Genomic DNA, 17287 nt, shown 5'->3' with positions numbered 1-17287 from the left:
ATCAAATACATGTATTTTTACATTAAGAAGTATCTAACTTATCATTATATATGGTGTATTTCTTAGAGAAACAGAAACTCATCATCATAAAAAAGTGGATCGCTTCTTAAAAATGCAGCATTGGAAAGCTTCCAGGTCTAAATAGCAGCACTCATCATATAGTTTGCTTTGCTTAGAATTCACATATCGTCTGACCCAGATTCCAAAAAGGAGAGAGAGGGGGGGAAAAAAAAAAAAAAAAAAAAAAAAAAAGCCTTCTCTCCAGTCATGCTGAACACACATTCTCTCTCCAGAGAAAACAGTTACAATCATTCAGGTGCTGTTCCAAGATAAAGCTTTAGCCATTAACTAAACATGTAGCTTACAATGCTTGAGAAACACAGTACATTTACCAGCTAGACTAAAAAAAAAAAAAAAAAAAAAAAAAAAAAAAAACCACCTCAGCTCAAATATGGTGTTTTGATAACATCTTTGCAACAAATTATACACAAGAAATATTTATTTTAAAACATATACTAGGCTATATACACACACACACTCTATGCTAGCACCTTTGTAAAGCAGTTTTCGTATGTAAAGCAAATATAGATTAACACACAGAATCAGTGGAATAAGAGTGGGAAGTATGTTGAGTGGATGGGTTGCTCATACTAAAGTCAACAGATCGGCTCTTAATTCTCTTACTCTGCAAGGATCCCTGCACTACTTTACCAAATCCATTAGTTTCTCAATTCATCATTTTCTCGACTACTATAAAAGCTACAGTACTTTTGTATTTCACAAAAGTTTTCAAAAGGCAAATGCATTTAAGATAATGAGGTCACACAGTTATTCAGTGGGGGATACATACATATCTAACACAGACTGGTGATTTCTCTTAGGAAAAGCTATTCAATGCTTATCTCGCTTTCCCTCTCTTAAAAGAGGTAATTGACCACCAATAAAAACACTATTTCTACATCTTTCTTCTTTCTTGATTCCAAATCAACTACTTTTGCTTTCCTTGCTTCTTTTATCTTAAATTTGCATTTCCAACACAACAGGCAACAGTCCTTTTATTGTTGTGTAATCATAATCTTAATTCTGCCTCTAGAACTGCTTGTTAATAGTGCAAAAGATTAGGGTTGTTTTGAGTATGAGAGAGCATGAAAGGAGGAAGAAAAATCATGCAGAAATTCTCTGCATTTCGAGCAGATTTCCAGCAATACCAAGGAGACTTGTAACCCTAAAACATTCAATTTTTTAACCATTCTTATGCTGAATACAATAGCATTAATCTTAAAAAGAAGACTTACATAGGGAACATAAAATCTGTTACTTTTTCCAAATTCTGCAGTCATTAAAAAAGGAATGATCTAAATATAGCTGAGCCACTGCCATGAAAATCAGAATTAGTTTCATCACTGACTTCATGGGCAGCACTGGCACCACAGAGTCTCAGAGATACCTGCAATCATTCCAGATACTACATAATTAAACATTTCTGTTTCTATCCTGGAGCAATTCTATGGAAAAAAATCAAAAACCTCTGTGCAGCCCTCTCAGGGCATCTGGTGAATCTGTCTGAATGCAGCAGTTTCGTTTCAGCATCACAACTTCAAACAGTAGGGTACAAGGCTAGCCTTTGACCACTAGGGATACGCATTCTGAATCCACCCCCATTCCACCCAAACAAAAACAAAAGCAAGACATTATTCTTGAAAAGAAGGTCTCAGTACATTCCAAAGAGATATTACAAGGTATTTTACAAACTATCCCAGTATTGGGATATGTCCCAATAATAGTCTTTTGTCATAACACGGTAAGATACACGTAGGGAAGAGTTCTTCAGCTATTACTAAAATTGATTAAACCTCTTAGTTTGAAATTTCTTCTTCCTCCCAAATATAGCAAAGGGCCTGCTCTTTGTTAAGGACTATAACCAATTTTTTTATTATCTACACAAATGGCAGTTAGGGCCCCTGGATAATGGCACTGGATTCACCATACCCAGGCTGATGCCCACAAAGCCATTCAAATTTTCAGCAACACGCTTCCCCAGGGCTGGCAAGAAGCTGCAGCAGGTTGACTGCAGGGCCAGATCGAGCTGAGTCCATACCTTTGTACAGCCCTTTGTCTCAACTAATAAACTTTCTAGAAACCGGAGGAGAGGTGCAGATGCACCAACTCCCAAGAGCATCAGCTCAGGTCTGGCACTGCAGGAGTTCACTTTAAATAATGGGTAGAGTTCAAAATAGATACCTTCATTAGCTTGGTAATAAGACATACTCCATTAAAAAAAATAAAAAGGGTAAAGTTTAAAACTGGCAGAACATTACCATCTAGAGCTTCTTTTAACTCATCTTTGGTCCAAGCAACTTCCGTCATCAGGAGTCGGAGATAATACATTGCATGTTGATGAGGCTGCTCTGCCCTGAAGTTGTTAAGTGATCTCATGTACTAAAACAAAAGTTAAATCAATTAAGTTTAAATTACAGAACTCCATTTCTAAACATAAAATGGTAACCCTGTACTCTTGTACAGTAACCCTGTACTCTGTGTACCAAAAACATACATTTCAAATGTCAACAGCATTCTCCTGCCTGTTAGGTCTGTTCAACAATTGTGTTAAATCATCTCAGTAGTAACATGGGCCTATGAGGCAATGGATTAAGCAGTGATCATTAAGATAGTTCAAATGAGAATGAAACCATACTTAAATCCAAACATAAAATTAATGAATGACATTTCAATTATGGTAGATAGATCTTAAATAAGTATTTAGATCAAGCTGCTTTCTTCCAGAAATAGGCATTCTACAGTGACTGCAAGGGGAAAAAGGGGCTAATAAGACATGTATTTTTCTCCCAGTTCCCAAGGCTGAAATGATTAGAAAAGTACAGGAGCAATTGGGAAATTCTTTGCATTCTTGGCCTAGATAAAGGAGGTGAGAGAAGAATCAGTGAGCTTCTCTACAGAAACTCCTCTCTAGCCCGTTTCACACCTTTGCAAGATAAGCGAAAAACCCTTTCCTCTAACGAATGCAAACTAATCATTTTGGCAAGCTGGGATCTCCTGGGTTTACACAGACACAAATAAGCACATCATTTACACTATAGGAGAAAAGCAACTTATTTCAGAAGATGTGGGCTAGAAAGAGCATGAAGTTGCTGAGGATTCATCCTCCTTCTACCTGTTCCGAATAGCAGAAAGAAGCTGATACCTCCCTCATCTGTAGATGTAAACATGAGGGGGAAAACTGCAATCTCCCCAGCTGATTTGACTTTTAGATATGCAAAATAAGGATAAAATACTAAAAAGGTCTATGTACTAAAATTCTATAAAATGACAAAATATGCATAATACAGAGACAAAACTCAAGTAAGGTGTAAAGATGAATAGGGAAGCACCACAAACTAAAAGAAAATCACACAAACCAGATTATTCACAGACCCATGGGGTTTTTGTCACATCCAGTTAAACTTTCCAGACACTTAATATATTTGAGATGCACAGAACCCTGAACAAAGTGCTGTTGTAATAAATCTGCCTCATATTTGATATACATCTACTTAAAATTTCTTATTACATGGTAATGAACTAAAGATGGCCCTGGCGTTCGTCCAGCCCAGTGATCTGTTTAACAATCATCAATAGCAGAGGATTACGGTTAAGACTAGAGCAAGTAGGGAGTGATCTTCCCCAAAATCACAGCGCTCTCATCTACTGCAGACTATGTACAAACTTTCTGGGCCAAAAATAAGCCTGTCCCCCAACATCTGTCTAATCGGTTTTCTGAAATCATTTTTATCTCCACAACAACTCACAGCAATGACTTCCAACATATAATTGCTATATTCTGTAAAAAGTTACTTCCTTTATTTTAACTCTGTCTTCCTCTCGGGAAAACAGCTGAAGACCAAGTATTTACATTTCTTGTCTGGCTTAGCAAACATAACCAATGTTATAAACTTACTTCATGAGCTAAACAGTCTTTTAAAATTTTATTTCATAAATATGCATAGGTCATTATATTTAGGAAGTCAAACTGCCAGAAGTCAGTATGTACTTTGCAAATTAGCTATTTTTGCACAAAAGAATCTTAGCCTGGGAGCAGAGCTCTTTCGTGTCTGGGGAGAAGAAGAAATGTATTCACTCTTCTCAACACCTCCTTACCCTTCTCTTATTTCCCCTTTCTTTTACGCCTAGATCCCTTGGGTCATTTCCAAATCGTAAACTGGGATAGTTTAGATTCTTCTTCCTCCTTCTTACATTTCTACCTCTATCAAAGCAAGCTGCAATCCCTTAGTCAATTATACGAAAAATTGCCTAACAGAAGACTCCAGGGCCTGTTACATTTTTTGGTCAAAAATAACTGAGAGACTCTGGGGAACTTGTGGCCACAAAAAAGACCAAAGAAAAAAGCTCCCACAAACCCAGTGAGGCAGGACTTCTCGTTGTGCCTCTATGGATAATTAGCCCTCAGATTTCCCTTCAAGTCAATGCATTCAAACCTCCTCAGGTAGCTTACCGCTTCCTTGATAATTTCAAATCTTTTCTCATCAATCTCAAAAGTAGCCATTTTCTCAATGATCTTCTTGAGCAAGATATGTTGCTTGTCATTATAACCTTTTACAGAAAGCTACGGAAAAAGTGCATAATTTGTTTTAAATGTGGAAGGTAAAAAAAGAATAAAACAATTACCAAGTTTCATATAATTCAAAGAACAATAAACTTTTCAACACTTACTCTAAATTCGAGACTATTCAAAACTAACTCGTTCTAAAGTAAAATCACTTTACCCATCAAAAGATGATAACTAAATGATGAATATATCATTGCACATTTGCCCAGGAGTTATGAATTCAGAGAATTAATATAAATTCACTTTGATGTAACCAAGCTATAATTCTGAATATAGATTTTTATTGTTTACAAGTTTGGGTGCAGTCAGTAAACCGTATGTTCAGAGTACTGAAACGGTTTTACTCTAGGTTGCTCATTTTAGTTATGAAAATGAGACTCACAGCCCTCTAAGTATTTCCTCCAACTTACTTTTAGCCCTGTTTCATGTTTATCTTTTTATTCATAAATATAATTCACAAAAGTGGAAGTAAGCAATATTATGAAAACTGGGGTACTGCCAACAGCTGCACTATTTGTATTAAGGATGGTGCTGGGCTGAAAAAACAGGAAGTTGGCCTACAATTTTAATATCACTCTGATCACACAAAGTTTTTGGAAGGCATACATGAAATAGCCCCCCCCCCCCCAAAAAAAAAAAAGAATGACTATATGGTTCCATCAAGCTACAGAAAGTTTGTCTAGTGAAAAAAAAGGTATTAGGAGTTTTTTGGGGAGAAAAAACTTCAAAATTTGATATCTGGAAACAGGAATTCAAATGGATGCCTACATTTTGATATATTAATTATATTTTAGGGCTGAAAACATGGATTTTTTTCCCTCTATAGTTACTGAAACGTAATTACATCTAAACTATGAATTTGAAGAAAAGGGTATAAAAAATGCATGTATGACAAAGGCCAATACCCTAAATTAGTGCGAGAACAAAAACAGTATTATATGTGGGTGATTGTTTTTAGTGTAGCATCTATCCTTGCTTAAGACACCAACATTGAATGGTTACACTTATTGACTATAAAACATCTCACGATATAGAAAAGATTATTAGAAATTTCTAGGTATCAGTATGGCATAAACTGATTTTAGTATTTGCAAATAGAATCTTTATGGTACAAGAACCATCCCTACAAAAAGGGTTAACAAAAATAACTCTAAACTGTGGCTAAAAATGGACAAAATGAACTTCTTTTTCCTGTTTTTTAATTAATTAATTCTGACCTTGAGAATGTCAGCAAGCTTTGAGACTGAAAACAGATAGCCATGTTTTCAGTATGCGGATGCTATCAGGAAATACAATATTAGATTTTTCTTGGAGAAAAAAAAATGTAGGGATAAAAAGACAGTACTCTTTTTCATACAAGAAATGTAAAGACTATATGCAGCAATCTCCTACTAAGATTATCCTGAAAATAATAGTCTTACAGGAAATTTCAAAACAAATTTTGCTCTAAAACAATGGTTAACAAAAGCTTTTAGCAGAATGTCAAGAGAGATTATTAAAATCTTCTATGATAAATCCCAGAAATAACCATTTAACATAATATCAATATTTATCAAGTAAATATTGTCAGCACTTCAAAACACATAACAAAAACAACTAAGGAAAGCCATAAATATCCAGCATTGCATTCTAGTGAACACATGCACAAGCCATTTCCACAGCTCACTACTGCAGAATTAGAGCATTATAACAAAATCTGTAAAGTTAAGTTTCATTCAACTGAAAAGTTATTCTGTTTTATATAGAAATCAACATTGTTACTTTTAAGATTACCATGCAAGCAGATAAAAATGTGAATTACAATGCAACAATCGCACGGCACACATGTTCACAAGACACTGTGATCTTAAAACAAGTCATTCACTACTCATTAAAATACATCGTTTTGCTTTGCCTTTAATTCATGAGATATATGCAAGGAAAAAAAGATTTTTAGAAATGCAGAAGTCAAGTGTTCTTTCCAAGCTCAACAACTCCCAAGCTGTCTCATTTCCTCCTGTGTTCTTTTCTTACTTACAAGTATTGCATTCATTCCTGATGCAATGCCATAGATCAAACCTGAGAGGCGTGCTGCATATGTATACTCTTTTAAATCATCCTTCAATAACCTGATAAACAGGTATGTCATGTTGCAATGGAGAGGATCAGCATAAATGTAGCGACTAACAAAAAAAAAACAAAAGAAATGCTTTGATACCTCAAGCAGTGACAAAGTAATGGATGAAGAAACATGACTGAAGAGTATGTATATGCAGCCTCATGATCGGTAGTTCTTGGAAAGGAAAGTTGAAGCATACCATTTATTTAACAGCAGTGAAAGGGGGTTTTCTTCCCCCCTTAGTCAGAAAGTTTTTAGTAGGTATCTGACAAACTGAAATAAAAATCTAAGCTTGGATTAGGTTTTTTCCTTTTTAAAGGAGGAACAAATCTTATAGCTAATTAATTTCATGAATGGTATAAAAAGAAAGAAGAAATTTGCTTAATATGAATGGAAAGATTGCTGAAGACTTTGAACAAAATTCAACTTAAAATTCAAATTAAAGAAAGGATGGTTAATAATCAAGATCAAAAGGAATAACAGTCTTAGACCCACAATGGAAAAAGCCATTTTTTAAATAAAAATGCTTCCATCAAATCAATATAAAAATGTTGATGAGTGGAAGTAATTTCAAGGCTCGAAGCTTTTCCTTGATTTGGGTACTTACATACATCCCATAGATGGTATTTTGGAGATCATAGTTCAAGCCCGCTAGTTCTGCTGCATATGCATACTCGTTGAGGGAGTCTTTGAGTAGTTCAAGGTACAAATAGGCCATGTTACAATGCAAGGGATCCACGTAAGCAAATGGGCTGGAAGAAAATGTTGAAAGTAAAATATGCAGTTTAAAATTACTTCTCAGTTTCTTTTGGCCTTTTAAGTTTGAAAGAAACAATATTTACTGCAAGTATGCTGATGGATCCCATTATGAAGGATTCCTATCTCAAAACCAAATATGAAGATAACCTGAAAATAATTATTTAGCTTGCTTACGGCTGGGTGTTGCCTAAGTACATTGAAGACTCCAGAGATATTCTTTTATTTATGCTGGAAAAATCAAACCATGTTATATTTACTTTGCTGCAAAAGTCAGAACACATGAAGTGTAAAATGAGTTAAACACACAGTCATAAACATTATTTAATTGACTAAAATGAAAGCCTAGATACTAAACATTAATTTAATACTTTTATGCTATTAGAAAACAAAGTAGTTGCTATTAAAAAATTAAGAAATTAGCAATTCATGGTACGAAAAATATGCAGCACATCCTAAGCTCAGCTCAGGAAAGAAGCTTGGCTTACTCATTTTCATATCCTGGTAATTTTGTGTGATATCTTTTTAATGGCAACAACTATACTTAATCTACTCTTATGTTAGTATTATCAAATCACATACAGTATCACCGCAAATCTCTCAAAAAGAGAAATGCAACTCAAAGACTCGAGCCATGTTTCAACAGTATTGATGTTGTTAAATATGGGAATATCTTAAAGATTTGTAGAGTCAAGACAACTTATTTCTACTATGACCAGATATTTATTTCTAAAGCTTCTGAAGTACATGTACATTTAAAACCAATTTCACAGAGATAATCAGGAGTTTCTAAAACAATTTCCTGTCAAGATATTGCTTACCATTCAAAACCTTGCCATTTTGATTTTTTCCCCCTAAGCAACCACTAATGGTCACATTCAGAGACAAGCTACCACGTTAGATGTATTTAGGTTGACCTACCATGGTATTTCATAGTGTATACTAACATTAACATAGTAAAACAAAGACAGATCACATCACCGATACACTTACACTGATAACTTAGAAATACAAAGGTATTTTTAAGAAAGTTCCTAGCAGTTCTTACTGAGGCCGTGACTTCCCCTGCCATTTAGATTAAGCAAAGGAAGTGACAAAACATTTTCTGTTCAAGAAGCACAGCCCACTAGTCTGAAATCTTAGCCCAGGAAATGCTGTCTTACTGCTACTGTGTAGTTATTCTGGGCTTGGGCTTGTATTCAAATACGTTTTGACTTAAGCGAACAGAGCAGTAGAAATATAAGATTCTGCTATTTACAGCTCCCTCTACAATGAACAAAACTGAACAATTTTAGTATGCCCAATGATGCAAATCCAATTAATACTTAATTTTTTAATTAACACTGAATTCAAAGCAAGATGTAGGTCAATCCTACGTTATCTTAAATCTCCCTCCAAACTCACTAAATTCTTTTCCATTTTGACACCAGAATAGAGACTTAATCTTTCTGAGTGATTACTACATCTGTATCCATTATAAATTCTGTGTACTCATTTAGCTGGGTCAGGCCAACAGAGAATTTTGAAAATACAGACAACTACTAAATCATTTTGCAATTGTTGAGTGAAAAACAACAGAATATTATTATAATACTGTTCTGGGAGTCATTGCCTATTCCTGACAACTTTGTAAATAAATGCTTATTTCTCATCTACTTTTTTTTTTTTAACTAAATTTGAGGAAGCAGAGCAAGTCAATCGCTGATAGTGTCTTTGAAAAAATCTTAGTCTAGTCTTTTCCCCCCTTCAGAGTTATAAATTACATTGCTAGTCTCAACAGTTAAGTGTTGATACTACCTTATGAACTACTATTTTAATCAAAGGCACTCAGTTGCTTAAAAAGTTTCTTAAACACACATCCAGATAAAAATAATTAGCATTGTATTTTAACATCCATCTCTCTAAACCCCTGAGGGACTTGAAGTGCAGAGTTTATAACTATCTTCAGAAAGTTTTCAAAACAATATCACATTGAATTACTTTACTTCCTTTTAAAAAAGGATACTTGCTGAGTTCTTAAGTCATAATTCATACAAAAGCAAAAGCTTTTTATCATCCTATAAGCTAGATGGTAAATCTCACGTCAGAGGCGTTTAATGCAGGGTTTCTTTAATACAAGTCTCACACCATGGCAACGTCATAGGGTTTCCATGTTTGAGGGAAATATTTCACGACCCTCATCAACTTCACCTCAATTCATCTACGCAGCAGGTGCTGCTAGAATCTCTGGGTCTCCTTCCAAAGATCCATGATGGTTAGGGCCGCAGGCAGTAGAAATCTTCCTGCTTTTTTCTAGCTTATTGAAGCAGCTTACAGTGTGAACAAATTCTTGGGATCTGCTACAAGGCAGCATAAGCTCATTCTAGATCAGAAGATGATGGCTAAAACTTTTCAAGGAAAGTATGTTATTAAGACGGGATTATTCACAAGTATCCTGAATAGAAAAGACATCTGGAATTCTACTCAAAAGAAACAGCCACAGAAGCCATGGATATTTCATCATTTCTCATTAGGAAACACTAAACACATTTTACCTTTTCTTCCAATGACAATCAGTATGACTGTTCTCAAAAGACAGAGAGATTCACTAAGAATCCATTTCAAGTACCAAAAACTGACAAACCTGCTCACCACTTCTTTTGGAGATGATGTAGCCAATGTTATCAGTCTCCTCATATCCAATCATACACAATTAACATACCTTTTTTTTAAAAAAAAGGAAAGGAAAAAAACCACAAACCAAAGCTAGCTTTCCCTCTACAGTCATTCCGAGGAGTAGAGAGACAAATCATTGCACTACATTAGCCAGCAAAGCTCAAGTACTCCTGGCTCTTCAAACAGACTCCTTGAGAAGAAGGTACAAATCTAACTGGGAAAGACTGTCACCGTATTGTGCATATATGCATATAGTTATACCTTTGTGCACTCTACATACAATGTACTATTATCTTTTAATCTGTCATAAACTGGTTTAGTGATCGTATCCCTCATAGTTCATCTGGATATTTAAAATACCTGTACATCATAAAATCAGTCTCAATCAATGAAATCCCATTTGGGATTTTGGCAAACATAATAGAGTGGAAATCCATTGCACCAGATAAAAACAAAGAATTGCAATTCTATTTCTCTCACAGGTAGTTATCACTTTGCTCTTCCATTTCCTGACACATGAAAGCTAAAACTGTTGTAATGTTTGTCCTGTGGTTTCAAAGAGCAAATAGAAAGAGGAAACATCTAAGCAATCTATTTTTCCCAACCGGTGGCTAACACTAGTACCAAGTTTTGACTTTGAGTCACAGGGATACCCTAAATAGCAGCCATAAAACAAGTTCCCTCAGATATGGTGTTTAGCAATTTAAAATATTTTCAGACAGGCAAGTACTTTTCTCTTTCTCCTGACTCTATACTCTCTGCCCAAGCTTTAAGTCAGTTATTACAGGGGACTTAACACACTATTTTCTTCTGAGCTTACTGTTCTCTCTGTTACTGTCTTAAAGCATTTTGCATCACTATTTCACACTATCTCTAAAAGTGGCTCTTATATGACCTTATTTTTATTACATGAATGGCATACTTACTAGGAAACATATGTTAAAATGCTGAGCTTCTCCCTCCACTCTCCAGAAAACCCCTCAACCTAAAAGTCCGCCAAGACTATCTAGAAAAAATTTTATGTGATCACTCAAAACAGGGACTCAACAGTGTATCTACAGGATACATGTCTATCAGAGTCCATAAAATAGCCTTTCCAGGAAAATCACTAATACATTTCATTAGTACAAAGGAGGAGAGCTTCTGAAACTATTTTCACCTTTTGTAGTCCATCATATAAATCGCTGCACATTAAGGACAGCAGTATTTTTTTAAAAAACTCAAAAGCTAGGAATTATTACTCCAGAGGAAGGATCTGGAGCATTAAGAAGATGCATCATTTCCATGCTTGCTTAAAAAATAGTAACTTTCCTGTGATGAAAATAATGCAAGACCAGATTCAACATCACAGTATATTATCACACATCTTGAGGTGAGAATCACACATTAATTGATAACACAGAGGGCAATCTTCTAAAAAATTAATTATTGCTGCTAGTTAAATAATTTCCCACTATTTTAGACACTTAAAATCTTATATTGGCTTGCAATACCCAAATTAAAAGAGAATTCAAGTACCTAAAACCATATCAGAAGAACATTTTATAAATAAAACACTATCTTAAAATAGTTGCTATTTAGTCATAATTCAAAAAATATTCACTCATTTTTAAAGAGGTATATTGCAATAAGTAGTAGGGCTATTGACAGGTATATTTCAGGTATAGCAAATAAAGCATAAAAGAAAAATAGTTTTAATAAACTTTTCATGTTAATATAGATGACCAATAGCAATTGCTTTCTGTTCAACTACTGCATAATTCATCAGCCTTCCTGCTATCTGTATCTTATTGCACATTACCAAGCAAGGATAACCATTTTAAAGCCTCAAAACATGCAGTGAAGTTTTTGCCACATAAATGCAGATTCCCAACAAACAAGAAACTTTTGGAGTGCAATTTGTGTGATATACTTAACATATTGCATACCTGAAAAACTCAAAGTTGAGACAAGCTTTTGGCAAAAAAAATTTGTCATCTTGCTTGAACCATAGTTTGCTCATAGCAGTGTCCTGTGTCAAGAAAAGAGAGTTTTTTTATTAAATCACCTAACTTCTAATTGTAATGTTTGATTACACTATTTTTAAAAAACTTCACTTAATTACTTCTAATGTCAGTTTAATTTTGTCCCCTTAAATTCACATTTTTGTTATATAAATTTGTGTATACATCCATCAATCCTTAATGAGACTGGCTTCTCATTATTCTTCTCATACATTACTCATATAGTTATATGTCATCTTAGCAAGCGGCTAAATGGCTGCAGCTGTGTGAATGAGCTCATGATCAACATGGGAATAATTTCTCTAGAGCAGGAATGGACAAAGATATCTATAAAGTTAGCTTCAAGGAAATTTCTGTTAGTGTTGGCATTAAGGGATGTGCCATGATGGGGGCAGCATGGAGGTGATTACACTACCATCACAGGTATATATTTTAGACTAAAAATATAATTTCTTATAATTGTTGTTAAAAATGATGAATAGATATTATGCTGTTTTAAAATAACATTGATAATAAAAACCCACATACATCTAGAAAAAAAAAATAAAACTAGTTGAAAATTAGTTAAAAGATCCATCACCAAAAATTTTTCGAATAATCTCTCAGTACAGGAAAGACTCTAAACAACCCCCCCCCCATTCCTTTTTCTCCCACAAAAACTAAAATAGATCCTCTTCCTCCCTTCCAACACTAGTTAATTTCTTCTCCCCAACACCTTTTTCAAAAATTGCAATACATAATTAGAGATTACTTTTTATGTAAAAACATTTCTCATATTTTTGAGCAGATGTTCTTTGCTTCTCAGGGATCTAGAATGGTACCTTGAATGGTTCCTCCTCCTTTTTACATAAAAGAACTAAGTCTTGTCCCTTATGGCACACCTTTCCCTATACAATACTCTATTTACACTAAAAAGCCAAACTACAGCTTCTCTCTGTGACAACATTTTTTTTTATTATTAAATTGCTAGTACACAGTTTAGAATACACCATCTTGCACCAGGGACAGAACGATAAGCAGTAGAGCCTGGGCCCAGCACTGGGAACCTAACCCAAGAGCTGGAGATCTCCAGTGCATAGTAGCAATTGGGTCCTCAGGCCAAAGCTCACCCCCTAACTGCCCTCTGTCCTGAGGGCTTTCCAGGGCACGTCGTGCCATTACAGCAGAGCTGACCTAGTGACAAGCTGCCAGTGAAAAGGGCCATTCTGCTCCTACATCCATGTTCCTGTCCCCTCCCTAACAGTGGTGTCTCCCACAACCGTGGTCCAGTCCATAGTGAGCTCACTTAGGCATCGAAACCAGCAGAAAAATTGTTTTCTTTTTAAGTTTAATCTCTGCTGGTTGCTATGGGGTCAGATAAATGCCAGGGCCAACAAAAGGAAAAGGGGACAGACATAGAGCTGGGGAGAAGATAAAAGAGATGGCGGCAGAAGAGATAATGTCTATTTCGTCAAGCGAGAAGATTAAAAACATTTCCCTCAACAAACATGTTTAAAAGGCAGATACATTTCCAAAGAAGATGCCTTAAGCCAAGCTTTTATGTGGATCAGTTGTGTAGTTGCTACAGAGACACTAAAGGACCTCCAAGCGTTTGTAGCAAGCAGTGTTAGTCACTAGAGCTGTAGTATTTGTCCCTGCTGAGACTTAGTGCCTCAGTTCAGGATGAATATAAACATATACTCAAAGTCCTCCTCTGTTAATAACACTACTTCAAGCATATGCCTAAAGTGCCCTATGCAGAACAGATATGTTCTTCTGAAGGATGTGTTTGCACACTAAAATAGACTTAGATCAATCTAGTGTACAAAAAGTATTTTGGAATTAATTTATTATTCAAACAGAAGCAGAACACAGAGTGGCAGAAGACTTTTCCTGTTTATCCTCCAGCTAAGCCTAAAACAGAAATGAGCATTAGCAGACAGTTATATTTTAGTAGTGAGAAGAAATATTTAGGTACTCAGAAAAACTGAGTTTTGCTTAACATATTGAGGATCATTAAATGAACTTCCAGGATAGTGGAGAGTGACGTGTATCTGTGTGTGTACATGTCTCCACACGCAAATGCAAGCTTTTTCCATACACAGCTGCAAAACACAGCCCTGGCTACTCCCTGGACTTACTGAACACTGCTCAAAAAATGTAAAAGTGGCAGTCCTCCTTCTGCTGAATAAACAAAAAGTTTCAATACTATTTCTATCAATTGTTCACACGCTTTTAAAGGGGCAAGAAGAGTGTGAGTGATTTGTAGAATCATTTTCATAGGAACCCAAATAATCATAGTCCAAAGGTCAGCAAGAATGGGCTTTCTACTGTCTTCCTGGCGATAACCCAAGGGTTTCATTCCTTTGGTTTAAGAAAGAAGTTTAACAATTTACACTTTGGCATAAGAAATTACCTCTATTTTTAAAATGTACAAAGGAGTAACTACTAAATTTCCCAAAGGTTAGCTAGCAAACAGAACAAATACAGATAACTTACTTTGACAAGGGCTGGGTACTGTGTTGCATCTTTTTCCAATGGCAAAATCTCAAAGTTAGTAGGAATGAACTCATTCTTCATCGGAAGCTTGAATTTCCCATTCAGGTCAGCATTTTGCCATTTCTAGATAAATAGGGGAAACAATGAGGGTAAGTGGAATTTCTGCTTAATTAATATAATTATTCTTTTATGCTCTAACAACACTTACTTCTTTTATGCTCTAACAGATAATACAAACGTGTTGCAACAGCTTACGTGTAAGTGATGGTAAGATAACAGGAAAAAAAAGTCTGTAATCAAAGTTGGAGTAGGCCATTAGTAGGATGCAGTGTTCAGAAGAAGGAAGACAAAAGAAAAAATAATTTTGGAAAGTTCACAGTACAGTGGAAAGTGGTTCTGCATCTCAGCAATTCTCCTACTGTGAACATTAAGCGAAGGCGTTACACAAAATTCATAAGCAGAAACTCTGATCAAGAACACAGCTACAGCCAAGCTAAATGAAGCAACATGCTCCTATGCAATGTCTCTCCAAAGCAGTCTGGGCGGGCCCAATACAGCACCAGGGCATATTTGACAGCCATCTCTTCTTCAAAGAACAGATGAATAACTAGACTCAACAAGGGTTTGCCCACTTCCTCTTTCGAAGTATTGATTTTCAGAAACTCATTTAATTTGCAAAATATATTCATTTTATAAGCTGCAAAAATCAATTTCAAAAACACAATTAAACATATAGCAGTCATAAAAATATTCCTTTTCAAAGAACAAAGTAGTTCACTAACATTTAATAGAGACTTTGAAGTTTAAAAAAGTTGATGCTTATATTTTTAAGTAGCCATTGCATATTATTTACCTTTTACAACATTGTATAATATTCCCTGTATTTAACCTTAACATGGTTTAAAACCATTAAAGTGTTTTATGTAATAAAAATATAAAAATTAAAGACTAACATAAGATCCTTACTTCTCATAATATTAAAACAGACTCATTGTACAATTTCCATGTAATGCAGAACAACAGATTTAAGTTCTCGCTTCTGTTAAAGGGAGAATTAAGTAAGAATTTACCACTGACTTTCACTTGAGGATATTGGAAATATATTAAGTGCTTTAACATGCCTTAATGACTTCATCAGAAATTGCTTCTTGCTTGTACTGTGTTCCATACCAGTCTTCTGTTCGATCAGTTTTTCCTTCAAAAGACTTAGAAACTATTGCAACTCTGAAAACAAAGAGACAAAGCACTTTGGTATCAATGCGCTTCAGAAAAGACTGTGCAAAAGTATCCAGAACGTTGTTTCTGTTCCATCACTAGAAAGCACTCATTTCTGGAAATGGTAAATGGCCCCTGAAGGCACTAGACAATTACAGAGTACATTTAGATAGCAAATACATGTATATTGAACTATCCACTAAAGTTAAGCATGAAATCAGACTATTAACACAATTTAATTTTACTGTTTTTGTAACGTGTTAGAGTTTGGGGTTATGCATAACTGGTGAGGCAATTTCTATTTCTTAGACTTTATCCTTGTTTTAGAAAACATAGAAAGTAGTCCTCAAGACCTTCTACAAAATTACTGAAGTGACTAGCATTTTTCATACCACCTATCTCAAAACTCAGATAAGTGAAAATACTGACTATATAATCTTTTTCTATTGCAATGAAATTTTATTCCAGACCTAGGCATTTAGATTATATTACTGCAATTTCACTTTTCCATTCATTATCTGGTTAATAGTAAGCAAGTTTCCTCACTTTGGGTCCTTCTCATTTTGGACTGACATCTGGGGGCGTTTTGGGGGGTGGGAAAGTTAATACATTTTACAGTCAATACAACAGAATTACACTCAATTAGAAACCTACAGACCACAGATAAAAGGGAGGGAAATCTGTCATAAAGAAAATTACAAATTCATAGATTTTTTTTTTCCAGTAGTCTTCACAATAGGTATTAAGAAAACTTCCTTAATTCGGCTTAACTGCCTACCACATGTAGGACTATTCAACAGAAATAATGAGCTAGCTTTAAAAGTATATAAATGCTTATAAGAATTCTGAAGTTGTCAAAAAAGGTCACGCAGCTACCTCCTACACACATTTAGCAATCCCTAGATACTGAATAGCACAATATTGAATTGTATCAAATCTTGTACAGATGGCTAAAATGCACATTAAAACATCCAAATATATGCAATATGAGTGTTCTTTTATATCACAATATCTTCAGGCTAGTAACATTCTGCTGTGTATTTCTAATGCTCACAGCAAAGTGGTGTTGAAATCAAAATGCACATATGGCTGTGCCTCATACTACAGTATTTTACTTTACAAATACATTATCAGAGAATACCCTCAGGACGAATTTTGCAAAACAGAAAAGTTTAAATACACAGATGGTTAATAATCTAAATGATTATGTCCTCATCCCTCCTTTTTCTTTAACTATTTACACATAAATGAGTAAGTGATCCAAGAAGGTTGAAAAAAAACCAGGGTTCCACTGTATCTAGTTCCAGATTCCCCTATTATCAAGATTTTCAAATCACCATAATTTAATCTGTGCTTTGCAACTGAAGCAGCAGGAGGACAGTGGGGTATAAGATCACTCAACAATAGCTACCATTAGCTACATTAACATAAATGAGAAATATATCTCAAAGAATTACA

At 35.0% G+C, this 17287-nt stretch overlaps 1 protein-coding gene across 1 annotated transcript in view; it reads right to left on the bottom strand.

The window, feature by feature from the left end:
- The window catches only part of IDE (insulin degrading enzyme), a 75816-nt gene that overhangs the window by 21066 nt on the left and 37463 nt on the right, over positions 1-17287 (bottom strand). Inside the window, exons 12-17 of the mRNA XM_067300076.1 lie at positions 15736-15838; positions 14615-14737; positions 12062-12144; positions 7330-7474; positions 4511-4621; positions 2319-2439 (exon numbers count right to left, since the gene is read on the bottom strand). Of these exons, the coding sequence (XP_067156177.1) occupies positions 2319-2439; positions 4511-4621; positions 7330-7474; positions 12062-12144; positions 14615-14737; positions 15736-15838 (686 nt within the window). The remainder of the gene's footprint in view (positions 1-2318; positions 2440-4510; positions 4622-7329; positions 7475-12061; positions 12145-14614; positions 14738-15735; positions 15839-17287) is intronic.

This window comes from Apteryx mantelli, chromosome 7 (genome assembly GCF_036417845.1).
Source record: "Apteryx mantelli isolate bAptMan1 chromosome 7, bAptMan1.hap1, whole genome shotgun sequence".
Lineage (NCBI taxonomy): Eukaryota > Metazoa > Chordata > Aves > Apterygiformes > Apterygidae > Apteryx > Apteryx mantelli.
Note: the sequence above shows the minus strand (reverse complement) of the source record. Positions and strands in the feature narration are given on the sequence as shown.